The sequence below is a fragment of the Strongylocentrotus purpuratus genome, unplaced genomic scaffold (genome assembly GCF_000002235.5).
Source record: "Strongylocentrotus purpuratus isolate Spur 01 unplaced genomic scaffold, Spur_5.0 spur5_contig_858, whole genome shotgun sequence".
Taxonomy (NCBI): domain Eukaryota; kingdom Metazoa; phylum Echinodermata; class Echinoidea; order Camarodonta; family Strongylocentrotidae; genus Strongylocentrotus; species Strongylocentrotus purpuratus.
The window spans coordinates 2,166,496-2,188,383 of record NW_022145566.1 but is presented as its reverse complement, the minus strand read 5'-3'; the positions used below and the strand labels follow the sequence as shown (position 1 = coordinate 2,188,383).

The window sequence follows — 21,888 nt, the reverse complement described above, 5'->3', positions numbered from 1 at the left end:
AGCCCTTTCGTTTTGAGGAAAGTTCTAAATTAATACTGTCTTTCAAATGCCGTTGGAATTTAACCTTTTATATTTTTTATCCTGCAAATGGGACATTTAAAACATCTAGTTTGGCAATTTAATGCGTAGTTATCTCTGATGTGTAGAAGGATACCGCTTTTACAAAATGGTACAGCCGCAACAGCACTGCTGGGGGTAGTCTGGGGCGTGGACTTTACGTTCGAAGCCATAGACGAAGAAAGAAAAGTTCTTCTCCTTCCAGCGGCACAAGGACTCAGCAACAGGAATGATGCGAACCTGGTGGCGCTGTGAAAGTAAGATTAGTGGAAGATTACAATACTGCATTTTCTTGAATCAAGTTTATGAGATATTCCTACATCAGATTTCTTGCTTCTAATCAATATAAGAAAAGAAATTGATCAAGTACATGTATAATGAAATTAAGAAAGTGCAGAAGCGTGTATTTTGGTAGTCGTGTACACGTCCGGACATAGTCGGATATACGTGTACAGGGTCATGTTCTAATCATGCACACAAACACTCTCTCTCTCTCACCTCTCTCTCTCTCTCTCTCTCTCACACCCTCTCTCACCCTTCCTCACCCTCTCTCTCTCTCCCCCCCCCCCCCTTCACATGATCTAGTTTCTCTTCTCAATCGAGCGCTCTCGCCCAATCTGGATCACGTGAACAAATTCAATATTAATGACATGTGTACATCAGTCTGCTGCTAGATTGGCCGTTCACTCCAGCTGTTTATGCATCTACAATTTCATTCGCTCAGCCTCATATCCCTTTTCTCATACAAAAGTCCCTTTGTGTACACGTGTACAAGAAATAGTACATGTGTAGTAACATTTGTTTTCACGTCGCAGCTGTGAATGAAATGGTGGTTCCGAACACAATTAAGACAAATATGAATATAACATGTACTAAAATTAAAAAAACATCCTTAAACTCCTGATTGACCAACCAATCAGTGTTCATCGTTACCTGTTGCAGGATGCGTTCTTGTTGGAAGGCACCAGAATGTTGCTGGACAAGCTCCCTAGAGGCTTGGTTGATGGCCTGGTCTGGGAAGTGATTGATAGGCCAAATCTGGACAAAAACATTGCATATATGAGATTGAATTCATCGATAATGGTAGCTCTTTTCATCTTTAAATTCAGTTATCAAAATACCAAAGCACCCAAAATAGATTTTTAACATAAATGATAAAATTCATAGGAAAGTTAAGCAAATTTTTGAAATTAATTAATTATTAATTAATTAATTATAATTAATGTATACTTAAGGTAAAGTTAAAGGTAAAAATACAAAAGGAATCTTCTCCTTTTCAGGATGTTGTGCGAGTAGTTCTGAAAGTACAGCTGCAATTCCTGATCATCATTTTTTACTTAATCATCATTTCCAAATTCACCTATCTGAATAGACAATGATTCAAGGTAGCATAATTAGGCCTTTAAAAAATATTGTATTGCCCTTTGCGACAGACCCAAAAATTTTGAAATCGATGGTCGCTTTTTAATTATTTTTTTTGTTACCATTTTTTAGAAAACGAATGTAATAAAGCATTAAAAACTGAGAAATATCAGCCCAACAAAAAAGGGGGAAAAAAGAAGAAGATTTCTGACCGACCGACCCATGTTTTGGCACCTGAAGGGCAATACAATTTTTCTTTTAGGCCTTACATTAATTTAGTTATTAGAATAATTCCAATGAATAATGACACCAACAAGAATGATTAAAGACACATGCTAACAAATTAATGACACCATGAGTATCACATTGCAGAAGCAACAAGTAATACAAAAGGATTATTGTATGAAAATCAGATTTTTGTCCCAAAGTTGTTTCCTACCCTTGCATTTTCCTCTTTGAATGCCACTTGACCTGTTACATTACGAATGAGCTCATCAGGTAGGGCAGTACGTTCCACAATGTTGTCATTCATATGGTTTATCCTATGAAAAAAGGAAATACATTATAATAGGTGGGTTTTTTTAACAGTTAAACTTGTACATAATAGGCACTCATAGTGTTTACAAAACTGTACAGATACGGTCAAACCTGCTTTAGTGACCACCTGTCTACAAACGCCACATTTGTTGTTTCCCTTGAAAATGGTTTCTCATTGAATCATGTACTAAAGGAACCTGTCTACAAAGGCCACTTTTTATGTTTCCCTTGGGTGGTCGCTATAGACAGGTTTGACTGTATGTTCCTTTCACTATGTATTCTTCTCAATGCATTGTGATTCACACTGTATATGTATTTTTCTAATAATTATCTTTTGAATGGTGTGAGGTAATTAGTGATTCTGGAGAAAAGGATAGCAATTCTATCTCTGGTTACCCCCAAAAACATTGTTTTAGCATAAATTTGCTTTGGAAGGCCCCAGAGAACATTGGTAAATTATTTTTAAAAGAATGTTAAAGCACCATGACATCAAAATAATTCAAATATTCCAAATGAAATTGAAAGAGCGAAGTATAATTTGTTACTAACTTGTCACAACATGGATTCTCACTCCACTATGGACCTCTCAACATGAAAAGAGAGTAATCCATGGCCAATCACCGAAACTAATGATAATCCAAGTTAGACTTGACTTTAGTGGTCAGAAATGTAAGGGTTTATTTTGTTGACTAACTATGCTTTAAAGGGGCACGTTCCCGCCAGTGTAGTTAACGGAATATGCCATCTGCGTAAGAGCCGTATTCTGTTGGTGTCAATAGGCAGCTATAGCACCGTCCGCCAGTGCGTACATATTTTGAACGCCCTCTGGAATACAGGGAACATGCCCCTTTCAGATTAATGCATGTCCATGTCTATCTCCTAAAAATAAATATATATTGATACCATTCTACGATAATGAACAGAAAATTACTATCGTTACTCCTACAGAGTGATTAAAAAGAGTACAAACATACCAATTAACAGTGAGTTGGATGAAAAATTTGAGGCTTCCACGTCCCTTGCAGGTACAGCATGTGATCTGTCCATGACCATGGCATGTAAAACACCTGTACGGTAAGAAATGAATTTGGTTAGAGTTAATCTATATTGACATTCAGTATCACAAACAAGTGATAACATAATAAGTTTCATATAGTAAAATTAATAATATTTATAAAAGAGAAATCAATGATGAATGATCAATAATCTTCATTATAGGCTGCATACCGGTAATCCTTTAAAGATTACTAGAAGAATAGGAAGAAAAGCATAGCAGCTTCACTTTCATCATTCATTGAAATAAAGTTTATATCTATTTCTTCAACACCCACCAACATGAGCTGGATCTCACGAAAAGTAATGTTGAATTTTGATATGATTTTAAAAATTATATTCTTTATACTTGTACCAATAACACTACAGTCATAGATATCATCATATCTAGAGAAGTAAATACACAAAATTAATTCCAAAAACAATCATCACCACCCATACAGTCATTATTCCAATCCCAATTTGGACTGATATTCCAAGACATCTTCCTTACAAGTTATTTAGTATCGATAAGATTCTCTTCCATAAACCACCTTGCTCAAAGGCTCTTAAAGCCTGTCTGCACTATTTTGGCCAGGAGGGATTAGACCTCCCTGCAAGGTTACTGACAGGTGGTTATCTCATCAAATTAGCTCTCTATTAAAATAAGAAAAAGGGGATCATGGGGGACCAATGGTCACCGATTAGGCATTGTTTGCTATATAGAGGGCACAAGTAGCTATAAGTAGTGCAGTGGGGCTTTAATCCCTCCTCAAGGATCTCCTAGCTTAATACGAACCTCTGTCTACCCCTCCCATGACAGAAGGTACATGATTCCCAGCGTGAGATATGTCTCTTCTCATGGTGATCATAATGGTTAACATGACGACGGCCGTGGCCATGGCAATGATGACATCGGGTCTGCAAGAAACAGAAGACATTTGTTGATTAAAAGAACACTGTATTATAGTATACAAATAACGAATGCTTATGAGTTCCATAGTGTGAATATTTTGAAATTTGAAAGATAAAGGTTAATTCTATTCAACTCGGCTGACGCCTTGTTGAACTTTAGAAGAACTTTAATCTTTCAACTCATGAAAATATTTGCACTATTGAACGAATGAAAAACATTCATTATTTGTTTTATACAACATCGAAGTAGATCTAATAGTCAGAACGTTAATCTGTCAACAAATTATGCTTTGCTCCTTATATTAAAGAAAAATTAAAATTGGAGTCAGGCCTTCCCGATTACATTCAGATTGCCTTCACGTACGTGCAGGGCAGAGAGGTACGCAGTCTGCATATAACCAAAATGCACGCCCATGCAATAGTATATCTATTTAATATCATGTGACCAACAATCCTCCAATCAAATGACAAGGATCTACTTAGGTGTTGTATAATATTTCATATAAAAAAAAATTCTTTTTTTTTTTTCATTTTCAAAAAAGAATGTTAGCCAGATCTTATGTATTCACCTTGAGACATATAGCAAATGAATACTGTGACTTAAATGAGAAATGGACTCTTCAGTAAAGACGTCTGTGATGAGAATGAGGTACATGCAGCCATTGACATGTAACAATTTAATACTTGTATGTAGTAAATTGACGGAAGTGACTGATTATTCCTGCATTATCAGTGGCAGTCCTAGCGTATGAACATTTAACACTGACTCTGAATTCCAATGAGTGTCAGAGTTTTCCAACCCTTTATTGTTTTCATAAATGCTTTGATTGATTGCTGGGTTGAACTCACCCTTCCACGTCCCAAGCAGGTATGACATCTGCGGAATCCCATGGAATGACAGTCATGGCATGGCTAAAGGGTAAAGGTCAAAGGTCAGGAGAGTTAAACTTAGAAGCTGACTTACAAATAAATGCAAAAACAAGAATTGAGAAATATGTGGATGTCCATGATTTCAAAGGTGTACTAAAATTGATTACAACAATATTTTGTTGCTCTCAATATGCAAATCCGGAAAAATAATGGATATAAATCACCAAATAAACTCCAAAACTCACAAATGATTTTGAGTTACGGTAATCTCAGCAAATGAGTTAATCACAGTAAAATATTATCTGTATTGCCACCCCTCACAGCTTAATCACCAACCATAGAAGGTGATATGTAAAAGTAGATCATAGACAACTTCGCTAAGTCTTCATTCTTTAGAAAATTAATCCTTTTTGTATGAAGATGACCATGATCAAAGATTTGAAGCAATTGGGAGTTCAAATAAGTAGGTTTATGCCGACATGAAAGAATCTCTCACATAATGAAAAAAAGGCAAACAACTCAACGATACTGATGGAAAAGTATTAATCAGTAATTATGAACAATAAACAGTAAGAAATCAGTGATTTTGTTTTAAAGCCTGTCTGCACTAGGAATAGACCTCCCTACAAGGTCACTGACATGTGGTTATCTCATCAACCAAATCAGCTCTCAAATAACATAAGAAAAAGGGGACCATGGGGGATATATATATATAGAGAGCGCAAGTAACTATAAGTAGTGCAGTGGGGCTTTAAATCTGTCATGCTTACTTTTACTGATGCAGTATGTGGAACTTCAACCTTGGCGATGCTGTTTGTAAACATGGCGGGGATGTTGACAGCAATGCTCCACGGGAGAGGGGCAGGTCCGTTCTGAGGGCCATCGACGGGCTGACCTAGGGGTTACATCAAGACAAACAATGACCTCTTAATATTTTTTTAAAACCACTTCTATGAGCATTTATCATAACTGTTCACATTGTAACATGCATACTGACAAAAATCTTTAAGTAAATGACAGTTGGAGACAATCATCATCATCATCATCGTTTATCCAATTCAGCATTTTCCCTCTTATGAGGGGTTACTGACATGAGTAACAAGTCTTGGGTGGATTATCAGGCACACCAGATCAGTTTTTCCCAATCGTTACTAATATGGTCTGTTTTCACTCAAACTTTCAGATTATCTTTAATTGTACATCTAGCATTGAAGTCAGTACCTTAGCACCATTTTCTCTCATCTTTACAATGTTACCAAGTTCCTTTATAGAAGGAAATTTTCTTTATAGCAGAAATAATGAGATGAAATGACTTCTCACCTGAGAATGGCTCATTCACCCATTTAGTTGTTCTCTTCTCTGTAAAAGTCTCGAGGGTGTACTAAAAGTGAACCGAGAAACGAGACAATCATCAATGTAAAAACAAAATCAATCAATCAATAGTCAAAGCCAAATAGCTCTCAAAAGATCAACTGATATTTTCAAAGATTTTGACCGCGACAGATCAGGTAAAAATGTACTCCAAATTATTGGCAAAGACTTAAATAATCATCAATCCTAATGATTATCTTTTCCAAATATAATGTAGATCAGTATCTATATACCGGTAGTGTCATATAAAAAACTGTGCAACATTTAAATTCCATCTATAATGTCATATATATATGACCTTCAACTTGCATTACACTATAGGCATATTTAATAAAAAAACCTGACCACTGATCCCATTTATTTTGTAATATAAATACTATTTGATCTTAGAATAATAATGCTTTTATCACCATTGTGAAACAAATGGTCATTAAAAAGAAACTAGGATAGAGCTCCCTTCATGACTTAAAATATGAACTATTTAATCAAACCTTGGAAGCTAAAAAAAAAAATCTTTTTTTTTTTCATTAGTTTTTATTATAATAGAGGATTTACGGTATATCAATACTAAATAAAGGACTCTTTTCCAAGAATCTTATTTATTGTTTAGATTTCCAATATTTAATAACATGTTCTAAATAAACTAAAAAATTCATATTACAAGTAAAATTGTCCTTCTTCAATAAAATAATTTGTATACAACTAACATGGAATGCAGCAGTGTGTTTAAGGTCATTCACACGAAGGTTTGGGACATCTTTCTTGCCATAGCATTTCCAATATTTAATAACATATTCTAAATGAACCAAATCATTCATATTACAAGAAAAATTTTCCTTCTACAAAGAAATAATTTTGGTACAACTTACATGGAATGCAGCAGTGTGTTTGAGGTCATTCACATGAAGGTTTTTGGCAGCTTTCTTGCCATAGCAACAGTTCTCTGCCACATACGAGAGAAGGGCTTCTCTTGCTTCTTCATCGGTTAATGTAGGTGTTCTGAAGATAATAATATATCAATTTAATTAGGCCTTGTTCACATATTACCAAAGACAAAAATCTGCTACAGCAAATAATGACAGAAACACATTGCTTTCCACATTTCTATATCTTATAGTGATGTAAAAGTTGGTACCATCAGGGGCCTTCGTTGTACAAACCGTTGCTGTTCATTTACATGTAGCATGTATCAGGACCATGATGAAAAAAAAGTTTTACATATCATGTTTATCCTGAATAAAGATGTTCAAATAAATAAATTGTAGGCACAATACCATACCATGGGTGAACAGGCATGAGTGACATTGAAATGATTTTACCAAGTTGCAGTTGTCGTCTCATTTTTCAAATCCTGAATATTTATTCTTGGGGGAATGCAAACATACTGAAGCTCGATTTTATTCATTGACTTTGCGAATTTCCATCCAAAATACAATTTCAACATATATTAATACTACGATTTTATATATAATTGTTTTCCTAGTCCCACATATATAAATTCAAGTAGAGTTTCAGATTTTCCATGAAAGGGGCAGACAAGGATAACATCAATGGTAGAAAATGTTTCCACTATCCTACCTAAACATATAGTCCTGATTGCAACCATCTTAGGCATATATAAAAGATGGAAGAATTATCGATTTTAAAATTGTTTGTCATGTTTCATAATTCAATTCATAAAATTGTTTATTAATTTATTTCAGTATTTATCTACATACCACACTGCTAATTTATGTTTTTGGGTAGCATTTTATGACATTCAAATCCATAAACACATTCCATTGTTAGTGACAAAAATACAAGTATGTATGTACAAAATAAATTCAATAACAAATCTGCTTCATTTTATGGGATAGCAAATAGAAACCATCTTCAAAACTGGTACAAAGACTAAATCTCACGTTGATACTTACTGTTCAATGCCAGCACGTTCAGTTGGCTGGGTAGCCTCATCATAAGAAGGGGGTGGGGGAGGGGGTAGAGGCGCATCCATCTGGTTGTAACCTGCTACCTGATCCATTTTCTCCAAGGGAGGGGCCGAGGCAATTGGTGCTGCACCGGCCTGGGGAGAGGTAAGAAATGGGATTTAATTATAACAAGACTAAAACAAAACAAAACATTTAAAAATGATACAGATATATGCTCATGAAGAAAAATAGAATATATGTTGGAATAAACTAATAGGAAGACAGTATTCCCAAGACCTATCATTTTAATTTAAGTTTATAGAGAATGCTACCACTCCAGCGGCAGACAGATGGGCCGACCAACCAGTGTTTTCCATTTATCAAAACCAAATGTTTGGCAAAGTGTGAGGGAAAAAAACAAGAACATATGCACCCCTCACTAAGTTCTGGTTGCCCCTTTAAAAAATTTCACAAAACAGACATCTAAAAAATATATGCTAACCCAGGTTATTCTAGAAACATGCATCTTTCTGAATCCTTGAATATACTTTAGTTTCCACTTGAGTTTTGATTGTCCATCTAGTTTTGAAAGCATTTAGATTTAGTTGTAGGCCTATAATTTATATCTTACAGCATTGTCAGGGTTGACCTCGACATCATCATCTGGTATGTCTCCCTTGTAGGAGGGTTCGTCTGTCCCTTGAGGTCCACCAGGCGCACCTTGGTAAGATCCCTGAGAGATGAGAAGAGACACAGAGAGAGAGAGAGAGAGAGAGAGACAGACAGACAGACAGAGACAGACAGAGAGAGACAGAGAGAAAGAGAGAGAGAGACAAACAGAGAAACAGAGAGAGAGATATAGAGAGACAGAGAGAGAGAGACAGAGAGAAAGAGAGAGAGAGAGAGAGAGAGAGAGAGACAGACAGACATACAGACACATAGAGAGACAGTTATACAAACAGACAGCGAGATATATATATATATATATAGAGAGAGAGAGAGAGAGAGAGAGAGAGAGAGACAGAGAGACAGACAGACAGACATACAGACAGAGAGAGACAGACATACAGACATACAGAGATACAGACATACAGACAGAGAGAGACAGACAGACAGATATACAGACAGAGAGAGAGAGAGAGATAGACAGAGAGAGAGAGACAAACATGCAGACACAGAGAGATAGAGAGAGAGAGAGAGAGAGAGAGAGAGAGACAGAGAGAGAGAGAGAAACAGACAGACTGATTATTTATGGGTTACCATATCATTATCATCTAATACATTGTCAACATTGAAGGAGGGTTCAAGAGTCTCCTTAGCTCCTCAATGGGCAATAAAAAGCAAAGATATAAAAATAGATGAATAGATGAATACATGAAGAGGTGGCAATGTCTAGTAGATATGCCTTCGAACTATGAATCACATGATTTGTGATTTAAGTCTTTTTGCAACCCTAATGTCCTTTGGCAAGATATTAATCTACATTTGCCATTCTTCACCCACGTGTTTAAATGGCAGGGAAGATTTTGGTTGATGCTGTGAGCACTAAAATTGTTAGCCTGGTAAAGCCAGGGTAATATTGAAGCACCTTGACCACATTGCGTGGTGGATATATGTGTGAGATAAAAATATTCAATAACATAATTATTATCATTATTAATTAAGAAAATATGATATTGATCTACTGATGTTAAAAGCAAATGACTATCAATATTTCAATTTCTTAGCATATTCCAATTTAAACAAATTATACATTTTTCCCCACACTATTGCTGGTACTGAAGATGAAATAAAAACTTAAGGTTTAGCCTACATGTATGTGCAGCTAGAAATATGAAAAATCAGATAGCAAAATTGTTCTCCTTGGTCTTTCTCTTCCTTCAATACCGGTATGTTCTTTACTGGAATAATATATAGAGTACCGAAGCTGTGACGTCATAAGTATATTTTTAGAATTTCTCAATTGTTTTCTTCATTTTCCGAAAGAACATCAAAAATATGGTCCAAATGTCAAAAACCAATTGAATATGTTAAGTATTGGCTGAGATATGACCATCTGAGTAAATATACTCCCCATAGGAACTCAGTGTTATATGCTCTGGCTCCTAATTGTTAGGAGCCAGAGCATATGAGGGACCTTAAATCCACAAGCCTTGCTTTCAACCAAGGTCACCTCATCTTTCTATTGTAACGCCATATTCTGTAAACTTGTTATATTCATGTCATTTTTGTGAAATGTGTTATGAAAGAAAGATAAATAAAACTTGAAACTTGAAACTTGAAGATAACACTGAGTTCCTATAGGACATATATTCATTCAGATGGTCATATCTCAGCCAATACTTAACATATTCAATTGGTTTTCGACATTTGGACATTATTTTTGATGTTCTTTCGGAATATGAAAAATAGATTTTTGATGACGTCACACTTCACCACTGAGGATGAAAATAACTGTACCTATAAGTTAATGAATGATTAAAATATTTGGTTGGATTTTTAATTAAAATTACACCGGTATTGGAATAGGCCAAACTGAAACCTTAGATTAAAGATAATGGTTGGTATTCTCGAAAGCGGACTAATTACAGTCCATGATTTAATCCACCGACTAACTATGGAATGCCCAGTGTTCCTATGAATATGTTTTGAACAATTTAATCTGTCATTAAATTAAAATAAAATGTAATAACATAATTGATATTATAAACAACAATATAACTATGATATAATTATGTTATTATGGTCATTTAGGGACATATCAACTTATTCAAAAATATATTCCTATGGACACTTGGCATTCCATACTCAGTCAGTGGATTAAACCGTGGACTAAAGTTAGTCCGCTTTCGAGAATACCACCCACAGATTCTTGGTAGGGGACAAATTCTTTTGGATACAATACAAATGGGAAATTAATATGAATAGAGAATATTGCTTGATCCCCACGACCCCTCATAGATAAGTGATCAAATTCCAATTCTAAAACATGGTTTTGATTTGAAATATATAATATACTAGCTATACTATCTCGATATCACCAAATATACTTTTCAGCTTATCCATGTTTACCATTACAGTCACAAGCTCAACTCACACACAGTGATAGGCTATGTCAATATCCACTAAACAGGTTCTACACATCCTAGGTCTTAATTCTTTATTATCAATTTGCGAACTTTGAACATTAACGTCATGAATGCATTTCTCCTTTCTTGTCTCTCTTTCTTTTTAAAGTGGAAGTTCAATATGCAAACTTGACAAAGATAACTTTTCAAAGTCTTCATCTAAAAATAGAAATTACTTCATGAGATCAAAGTTCCATCTCCAAACAAATAAAATTTTAACTTGTTGGATATATTCATTGTTCTGACATTACATTATCTTACCCCACCACTATTAAAACATAACAGCAAGCCAATAATAGGATTCCAAAGTTTTCTTTCATTATTCAGAGCTAATTCTCCTTGAGTGAAAAGGCATGTGATACACTGTTATCTACAAGTACAACTCTGGAAATAAATGTATAAGGAAGAATATAAAAGTGCTCCAGGAAGTTATTATATGTGACCTTTGTCCTTCCGCAGAGCAAACAGGTCAACAAACTCCTTCAAAAGCAGTAAAATCAGATTGTGCGATATGATAATATGTACAGTTCTCATGGTCTAAAGAGATATCTGAAGAACATGTGCCATCTAAATAGAAGTATTTGCTCGTGGTTTCATGGCACAAATAAGACTAGCAGGTACAGGCCTATGATGTTCATATGATCTTGTACGTTCTCTCATATTACACTTTAAGCAAAAATTAAGTAAGAAAAAAAGAAGAAAAAAGGAAGAAAAAAAAAAAAAAAAAGGAAGAGAGAAGAAAGGAAGAAAGAAAAAAAAAGAAAAAAAAAAGAAACTAGACATATAATACTTGTTTGGAACAAGTATAGGTGGGCTGGTCAACTAACATTTGAGACAAAATAGAACAAAAATAAGCGACATACTGCTTACAAATTCTTAAAAGACAATATCATGTAGATTCATAACGTGAACTAAATTCACCTTCTATAGGCATAACACGCAAATTATGAAGTTTTTGACATGAGGCCTTTAATCAAAATTTTCACTATGATGACGTCATCAAAATGAAAAATGGTTATTACTGCGCTTGTAGAGAATTGTCTTAGCTACAACCTATCGAAATTTTGAAGAAAATTGATCAATATTTACAGAGATACAATCAATTTTACATAAATATGCTGACGTCATAATATGCAAATTCGTATTTTGAGTTCCAAGGCCATTGTGATGATGTCACGATACACTTAATGGCCAAATGAGACATGGAATCATATTTCCGACTCATACTCTATCTTAATATGAAAAAAAATTGAGGATCCAGGTGCATTCCAAAGAGCTATAATGGATATTGTATAGGCATGTTTTTGCCCATATATGCTATGTATTACAAGAGCTCGCGCGCACGGACATTTATCTTGAATAGACGCTCATCTTGTTATTAATGGTCATAAAGAGATAAACATGGTATCGAATTGTTCAAAAAAAATAGAGAAATATCATGATAGAAAAAAAAATGGTGATTCTATGTTGTGTAATGGTGTTACGCGCGAAAACGCGCGCGCATGCACGTGTGCGCGATTTTTTATAAAATGCTTAAAATGACCTGAAACGTATGCAAAATAAATTTGAGACGATTTTGAGCATTTAATAATTTTGCGCGCGCACTGACGCGCGGACGTACGCGCACGCGCGCGTTTTTTGACTTGAAATTAACCGGACTGATATTGACCTTGATCATGATAAATATGAATGAGAAATGGCTTTTGGTTATGAAGATATGATCATGAGTTGATTTTCAGAAAATTTCACAAAATGGCGCCTAGATGACGTCATCATTCAAGGTCAAGGTTGAAAACCTTACTGTGTTTTATCCATATGCCTATACATATGTGTGTTAAATTTCAAGGTATTTCATTCAACCATTTTCAAATTATCTTGCACACAAAAAAGTGGGTCGAAATAAGAAAAATAAACTAGACATATAATACTTGTTTGGAACAAGTATAGGTGGGCTGGTCAACTAAAATTTGAGACAAAATAGAGCAAAAATAAGCGAGATACTGCTTTAAAATTCTTAAAAAACAATATAATGTAGATTCATAACGTGAATTAAAATCACCTTCTATAGGCATAACATGCAAATTATGTCATTTTTGACATGAGGCCTTTAATCGAAATTTTCACTCTAATGACGTCATCAAAATGAAGAATAGTTATTATTTAACTTGTAGACAATTATCATAGCTACAACATATCGAAATTTGGAAGAAAATTGATCAATATATACAGAGATACAATCAATTTTCCATAAATATGCTGACGTCATAATATGCAAATTCCTATTTTTAGTTCGAAGCTCATTATGATGATGTCACGATACACTTAATGGCCAAATGAGACATGGAATCATATCTCCAACTCATACTCTATCCAAATATGAACAAAAATTGAAGGTCACGGTTCATTCCAAAGAGCTATAATGAATTTTGTATAGGCATGTTTTTTCCCATATATGCTATGTATTAAAAGCGCTCGCGCGCACTGTCATTTATCTTGAATTGACGCTCATCTTGTTATTAATGGTCATAAAGAGATAAACATGGTATCAAATTCCTCGATAAAATATGAGAAATATCATGAAAGAAAAAAAAATGGCGATTCTATTTTGTGTAATGGTGTAACGCGCGAAAACGCGCGCGCATGCTCGTGCGCGCGATTTTTTATAAAATGCTTAAAATGACCTGAAACGTAAGCAAAAAAAATTTAAGACGATTTCGAGCATTTAAAAATTTTGCGCGCGTAATGACGCGCGGACGTACGCGCACGCGCGCGTTTTTTGACCTGAATTTGACCGGACTGATATTGACCTTGATCATGATAAATATGAATGAGATATTACTTTTGGTTATGAAGATATGATCATAAGTTGATTTTCAAAATTTTTCACAAAATGGCGCCTAGATGACGTCATCAGTCAAGGTCAAGGTCGAAAAATTTGCTGTGTTTTGTGAATATGCCTATACATATGTGTCTTAAATTTTAAGATATTTGATTGAGCCATTTTCAAATTATCTTGAACACAAAAAAGTGGGTCGAAATAAGAAAAATAAATAATAAATAAATAATAATAAAGGCAATTTTAACAAAATTATAAGGTGGTCTGTATTAGATACAGCCCACCTAAAAAAGGAGGAAAAAAAGGAGGAAAGAAAGAAGGAAAGAAAGAAGGAAAGAAAGAAAGAAAGAAAGAAAGTAAGAAAGAAAGGAAGGAAAAAAAAGGAAGAAAGAAGGGAAGAAAGAAGGAAAGAATAAAAGATAGGAAGAAAGATAGGAAGAAAAAAAGCAAAGAAAGAAAGAAAGAAAGAAAGAAAGAAAGAAAGGAAGGAAGAAGAGAAGAAAAGAGTTGCAGAAATATGATTGCACGTATGTTTTGGATCATTGGTGCTTTGATTGAAACTGGATCAGAAAGTGCTAGCTTAATTGGTGTCATTATTGAAGGTGCATCCTTCCAATAATGGATGACATATACCGGTAATAGAAGGAAACTTGTACATTAGTAATCCATACACATATCTACTGTTTGTAAATCAACAACTCTAATTATTAACAATTTACAATCTACAATGAATTCCAAGTGAAAAAAGAAAAAAAACATATGGAAGATAATATACCAGAATTATATACTGCATAACATACAATTAAAGGTAAAGACCAGTATTGGAAACGCCCTAATTTCAAAAAATGAAATGGAAGCTCTCATTACCAATCATGTGAAAGAATATGTTTTGACTAATACATGATGATAAAAAATTTGCGGGAAACCGCCTACTAATTCATATATTTGGTAAATTTGTTTCTCTCATGGTCTGTGAGAGATATAGGGTAGTCCCATATACATCTTTCTGTGTATAGTGCTTGTAACTTTACGAAGAATGGGCCAAATTTCAAATCATTTTGATGATTCCAGAACCTTGCAGATGCTAGATGCTAGATGATCAACCTTTTCTGATCGATTCCACAACGTTTCTTTCACAATGCAATCGCATGACCATAACTGGTCTTTACCTTTAAGGTATTTCAAAGACACACGCACAAAAAAGACATAAAAAGGTCACTGTTCATAATGTATTTTGACTTTGAAGATGTATGACTTTTTAGGAGAGAACTGAAGCAATAACGGAACAATATCAGAATCAGCCCTATACATTCCTGTACAGATTGAGGAGAACAGTTTTATGGAGAAACACACTCACATATGCTGATTAAAAGGCTTCCTTGTTGTATTTCATAATTCAAAAGGAAGTAAACCAAAATCCTGGAAGCAAGGAAGTTGGCAGCTTTTTTTTGTGGAAAACAGGAATCCATTCTACGCGGTGTCATTATATGAACAAATGAAGCAATAGATAAGAGAGTCAGTACAAACTGAAATTGATGTATTTCTTTCAAATCACATACCGGTAATGTAAAAAGAATAAACAAAACAAAACAAGAGATGGATATACCTGAGGAGGTGCAGGGTAACCACCAGCACCCTGTTGCGGAGGGGGGTAACCACCACCGGCACCCTGCTGTGGAGGAGGGTAACCTGGCTGCTGGGGCTGTGGGTATCCAGGCTGTTGTGGCTGAGGGGGAGGGTAACCTTGTTGGGGAGGGGGGTAGCCAGGTTGCTGAGGGGGGTAACCCCCTTGCTGCTGGGGAGGATATCCCTGCGGTTGGCCCTGGGTGTACATCGTGTTGTTTCCTCTGCAATATCAACAATAAATAAATGATCAGAAATTTTAAAACTATACAATGCAGTTAAAGCTAAGCTTGAGTTCTGGTAATGATATAGAACATAAATTCTCACAGACTCCAATAAAACTTACACTGAAAGTTCAAGATTACAAATAAATCACATATATGTGCCAAATGATTGAGGTAGCAAATGTATAGGGGCCGAGTAATGAGCTTAAAAAGATAAGGAAATCAAGGAACATGTAGCCTGACACACATGTGCTTAACAAAGGTCAATATGTGCTTTATTGCAGATAATTGGCAGCAGGTTTTTGTGAGGTTGTTTAATATTTCACTGATTCGAACAATCAATCTACTGCAGGGTAAACAATCCAGAATGAATTATAGCCACATTCTCTTGACATAAAATGCACATACCAGACCTCAATTAGATTGGCTCCGACTAAAGGCAGCTATTAGCTGCTCAGGTTGGTACCAAAATGTATATAGCTCAGCTCACTCTCGAAACAGAAAATCTTCAAATAGGGGGACAGATTTTTTCCAGTATGGAGTAAATGTAGTGATGAAATGCTCTATCCTCCACAGGTGGGGCAGGCATATATGCACTCTACCACTTCAAGTCCATTTGTCTGAGCATATGCATGTTCATGGTTTGAGAGATGTTAAATCTTCTCTGAACATCACTATTTACAACATATAGGCTACAAGCAAGAATACAACCAATTACTCTATCCAGACTTTCTATAATCGAGAACCATCTTCATCATATATGCACCATATTTCAACCAAATTCACATTAACATCATGCAGCATACGACATAATAACTTTAACCTACGCCAATCACGTATACCCACAAGCACGTATGCACACAAGCACGTATACCCAAAAGCAATGATGCATGCAACACTGATGATTATATTATCCATCCATATGCCTCAATATACATCACTAACCAATTAAATGCTGTATTCTGTTGATGAGAGAGCTTCCAAGTATGTATCTCTCCTAATGCAAGCAAAATATGTTGTAGCTGGTACATGGGTATCCCTATAGGCTATACGTAATTATGCTGTCATATATAGTGTACTTCAGAAATACATGTGTTATATTACACTTACATACCTCAACAAAATAAATTCCACTGTCCTTCAACTTCACCCAAAATGAAATGCTTGTCTCCCCTTACCTTCCTGGTAGAGCAAATATCATGTGTTGGTATAGCATGTGTTGGTATAGTGTGTGTGCAAGAGTGTATGTGTGTGGATTTGCCAAGACCATGCAGGGAGATGGGAGGGACCAAGGGTGCTGATATCTGATGCCAAAATGAAAATTAGACCATTGTCATGGTGAATAATAGTCTGCAAACACAGGCTCTATTAAACATTAATGCACAGCTTGACAGGGCTGTCACATATGAGGGGTGTATGTATGGATATGTGTGTGGCGGAGGGGGGGGGGGGGCGGGTGTTGCACCCCTTCATTCAAAACTTTTTATTTTTTGTCAGCAAGTTTGGAATTTAATCCCTTGCGCTAGATGGAAGGGGGGGGGGTTGAGAGAGGGAGGGGGAGATAGAGAGATAGAAATTAAGGGAAAGAAAATATCTGCAAATTTGGCGTGACATCCCCACTTATTATAAAGACTTCATTTAAAATAGCCTTCTCTTCTCATAAATAGGTCTATGGTCAGAATATAATAATGTTGAAGCTATTGTGCCACGATATAAGGACCATGCTCTGATCAAGTAAAATTAAATTTTAAAATCATATTTTCCTGAATTGAGTTTTTAGAGGACTGTATGAGAATACAGGTTTAGGAACAGGCATTGTGAAAAAATGGAGATTTAATCATATGCTGGCAGATGATGATTGGGGGAGCTAGGGGAGGGGGGAACAAACTCATTTCTACTTTATGGTGCATGGTTCGAAAATTGTCCACATACAGAGCATGAGAGTATGCTGCTGCCCTTAACGATCCAGCAGGAATATATATTCTACACTGAAAAAACCTTAATATCAGGAAAAACTAATCAGACTCCAAGCACTTAAGTCCATGAAATACATAATAAGACTTGAAGGGAATAAAATAAAGAGGAAACATAGCACAGTTCCTTTACAAACACATGTAGCTGCATCAGTGGCGGAACAAGGTTTTTCCATTGGGGGGAGGGGGGAGCCTGAAATGTGAAAATCACGTTGACTGATATTTCGTTCAGTGGATGGGAGAGCACTATTTTTTAGAGCAAAAAAAGAAACAAAATTTTTTACTTTTTTGGGGGGGCCAGGAGGGGGGGGGGGGGGGGGGGAGGGCCATTTTCATTTTTTGTTTAAAAAAAATGAAATTAACCTTACCAGCTTGCCCATCTCTCCCCCCCCCCCCCTGGATCCGCGCCTGAATGCATGTACATGTATGTGTATTGGCTGCCTTCCAAAATATAACAAGTTATATTTATTTTCCTCTAGTCTTCTTCATAACTTGAGGTAAATTGACAAAGCTACGTTCAGTGTTTGTACATTTAAACAAACATTTTACATACTTTTAATGATTGAAATTACTCTTAGTTCTGACAGGTAATCTATCAGGATGGCTGATAATAAAGCAACCACAGGCACATGGTTTAAATATTTAGAGGACCTGGGGGTTGATTCACAAAACTTTTCGTAAAGTTACGCATGACTTTACGAACGACTTGTATATGAAGTGCCAGATAGGATGCCCAAAGTTTTTCCTGATGTTAACAAAGTGTGACTATATTTCCAATAACCTCAATTAAATTATAGCAAAAAAATATACTTTGCATTAAAAATGTTTGTTAATGTTAATCTACATCTGCACAGTTCAACTTAAGTTGATGCAGTTAATAAAGAATAAGCATCCTATTTGGCTTTTCATATTTAAGTCATTCGTAAAGTCATGCGTAACTTTATGAACGCTTTTTGAAACACCCCCCCCCCCTGTAAAAATAAGGCCTCGTTGTTGGACTTTTAGATAATTAACAGTATTAATGCTTCACCAAAGGGACCCCCTGGTGGCAAACCTCTGCTCTACTATCAAGTATCAACCCATAACACCTCTGAGTTCAATCAATAGAGGGTTTTTTTAAATAAATATTTTAGATCCAACTTATTTTTTTCCTGCTGCATACATGTAGCTGTTTTGTATACGGTATATATTCTTTGTTACTAGCTACTACATGTACAAACCTTTGACAAGCATCTCCACGATGTCAAGAATAACCGTTACTACAAAAACCCACAGAGAATTAACAGGAAAAGCCTACTTTATACACTCGATACATTAATTTACCCTAATAAATTTCATGAATGAAAAAGAGATGATAATATAGCACCATTGACCATTGACCTTGATTGGAACCTTGAACCGTTGTTATGCAGAACGAATATATACCGGTATATTTAAAATAGTATCATATTTCTAACATTTTAAAATAAAAAGTGGTGAAGAGTGCACTAGTGAGTTAGGTAGACTGGATACAGTGAGAAGGATTCACTAAATAGGCAAACAGCCTATCTGTGTGCGTTTAGACTTATAGTATCTTTTTAGTACACAACAGGAATGTGAACAGGGGTAATCTATTCTTTAAGCATTGCCAAACTTTCAATTGACTCATCCTTATTCCACCCATGTGATATATAGCCTATGTTGACTGTAGGAGTACAAAAGGCTGTAAGATTTTACGCTTTCCAGTAAGCCTGCTTCTATACTGTGCATGTTCTCTTTGTTGTTCTCTTTGACTCTTTAATCCGGCCTGCCTCCCACTTTCTTTATCAAAATAATGAATTTAGGAAATTTAGTGTACTTATCAAACTGAATGTTTAAAATGTAAATAGGTTATATATATTCTTTTGTATTTGTCATTTGTATGCATTATGCTGAAATAAATTTTGATGCAGTAAAAATAAAAACTAATTGTAGCAAAAGTTTCTTTTGTTTTATGAGTGGAAAAGGATTTTCGAAATAAGCTTACGGTAATCTATACACAATGATGACATGAGTTGATCATACAATACATGTATATTGATAAGTATGTACATGTATACATCACTACATGTACTCAAAATATGCAAGCTATGCAAGCTATGCATTCCACAGCTATCACCAGATAGTCATTACGGTGGTATCACAATACCATTGGACTGTAGATTTAGTCCGAGTTAATACTCCAAATAATAATCTCCAAATTCCTGTATTTATATGTATGCAAGCAATTACTACATGGAAAGTACAGTACATTGATTACAGAGAAAATAAAAACATGTGACATAATTTCACCCAGATTTACAAATGATAATTCACAATTAACAATGATATTAACATTATATCACAACTAATAACTAGTTATTTTTATTATTATCTATATAAGGCTCCCAAGTCCTAAGTGGTACAATAAATCTGTGTATTCAATATCTTTAGCGCAGTACCCGGATGACTGACCATGCAATATTGTTTTCGTATTTCTCAGTCATCCGTGAACTTCGACTATAAATCACACACAAGAATTTGTTTTGTCATTTCACTAGGCAGCCTGATATAGATAATAATAATATCATATGGCTTTGTTTTCTTGTGATACAAGAAAATATTGCTCTCGCTATGACAATATTGGACTCGTCTCCGACTTGATCGTTCAATATTGCCATAGCTCGAGCAATATATATTCTTGTATCTCACTCAAAGCCATCCAATATTATATAACTATGCTCATACTGGTAAGCAATCCAAGGACCAACGCATTATCAATTCACAACAAATATATTTAACCTCTCTGTCAAAGAATTGTTCTTTGAAACTGTGATCAATATTTCTTAGCGACTCTTAGTCTTAACCCTCTCCATCCCCTCCTGCATGAGAACATCCATGAATACCTACCCTTGCAGGATTGGCTGTGTTTCGTTTGGCATCCTGAACTTCTAAAAGTTTACACAAGTTCTATATACTATTCAGTCCTGGATGTAGCAGTCAGGTATAATCACGACACGACACAATGAAGTAGGAAGATTGTACTTGATTTTTAATTTTCCCGCAGCTTGCTGTATAACAATAAGATGCATAAAGACCGACTCTGGAACCGACGAGCTCTGGCATGGGTTAGGCAGCGCAGCTGTTCGGCATTGTCAACAAAGTTGAAAAACTATACTTCTCAACTTGCAGGAAATACGAGTGGGTAGTACAGACACGTGTGAGCCGGATATATAGGCCGAACTTGGCCAAAAGTATTTGGTCAAAAGTTTTGCTGTGCTGATGACGTCAATGACGATATCACGTGCCAAGAGAATCCGGGTAGAGCTTCGATTTTACATTCACATGATCATGATGATGTAGTTACTTGCAAGACGAACGGTTACAGGTGCAATGTGTTGATTGTTGCAAGCTCTGTTGCAACAGTACACAGGGAAGTGTGACTTCAATTGTATACGCGTCACGGCTTCGGTACAAGAGCAGTCACCTGACTTTTGCAAGTCCTGAACAAATGCCACGCCCCCTTCTTAGTGCAACAAACGGTAACACTAAACAGCAATATTTGACAGTATAACACCAATTTGGAATCAGTGTTATCAACCACAAAAGTAATGAAACCATTAATCCCCGACCTTCGATAAAATATTTGGCTATCAAGGTAATAAATTTGTGACCTACTTGTTTCTTATATTGAAATACTAGTCTAGATCTAGACCTATATCTATATTTGTAAATTTCAGAGTAAATCCTCGAATTTGCAAGGCTTTACTGCTAAATGTACATGAATATGGGCAAAAAGGAATGGCCGGCAAACTTAATGAACAGTTTCGTAAACGGAGTTTAGACTTTTTTGTGTGTGTGTATTTTTTAAAATTGAAAATAAAACTCAACGACATCGCATACAGTAATAACATATTAATAAAGTAAATGTATGTGTACAGAACACGGTACAACACAGGACAATACAACACAAAACAGCACACTAATACAAATGCCTCATTCTATAGTCAGTTACATTTGTACATATGAAAAGCTCACCCTGACATGCTTCAAGGT

General features: G+C 35.4%; 1 protein-coding gene across 2 annotated transcripts; it reads right to left on the bottom strand.

The window, feature by feature from the left end:
* Positions 1–21,310, bottom strand: LOC115929218 (protein SSUH2 homolog). 2 transcript variants are annotated; one of them, XM_030997769.1, is made up of 13 exons: positions 20,743–21,310; positions 15,622–15,862; positions 8,683–8,784; positions 8,058–8,206; positions 7,014–7,143; positions 6,094–6,154; positions 5,544–5,668; positions 4,753–4,815; positions 3,788–3,909; positions 2,931–3,023; positions 1,859–1,961; positions 991–1,095; positions 1–306 (listed from the first exon to the last, which is right to left on the bottom strand). In XM_030997769.1, the coding sequence occupies exons 1-13, from the start codon at positions 20,772–20,774 to the stop codon at positions 160–162; spliced, it is 1,473 nt and encodes a 490-aa protein (XP_030853629.1). In that variant the 5' UTR covers positions 20,775–21,310; the 3' UTR covers positions 1–159. The 2 variants fall into 2 exon arrangements, with proteins under 2 accessions (XP_030853629.1, XP_030853638.1); XM_030997778.1 differs by lacking the exon at positions 20,743–21,310 and adding an exon at positions 16,977–17,246.
* Positions 21,311–21,888: the final 578 nt, after the last annotated feature.

Bases quoted from the DNA above. Each gene is read 5' to 3' on its own strand.
- LOC115929218 (XM_030997769.1), bottom strand. From the start codon at position 20,774: ATGCCAAACGAAACACAGCCAATCCTGCAAGG. The intron at 8,785-15,621 runs GTATATCCATCT...CTCATCTCTCAG, and splicing joins GTTACCCTGCACCTCCTCAG to GGATCTTACCAAGGTGCGCC. The intron at 307-990 runs GTAACGATGAAC...TTACTTTCACAG, and splicing joins AAGAACGCATCCTGCAACAG to CGCCACCAGGTTCGCATCAT.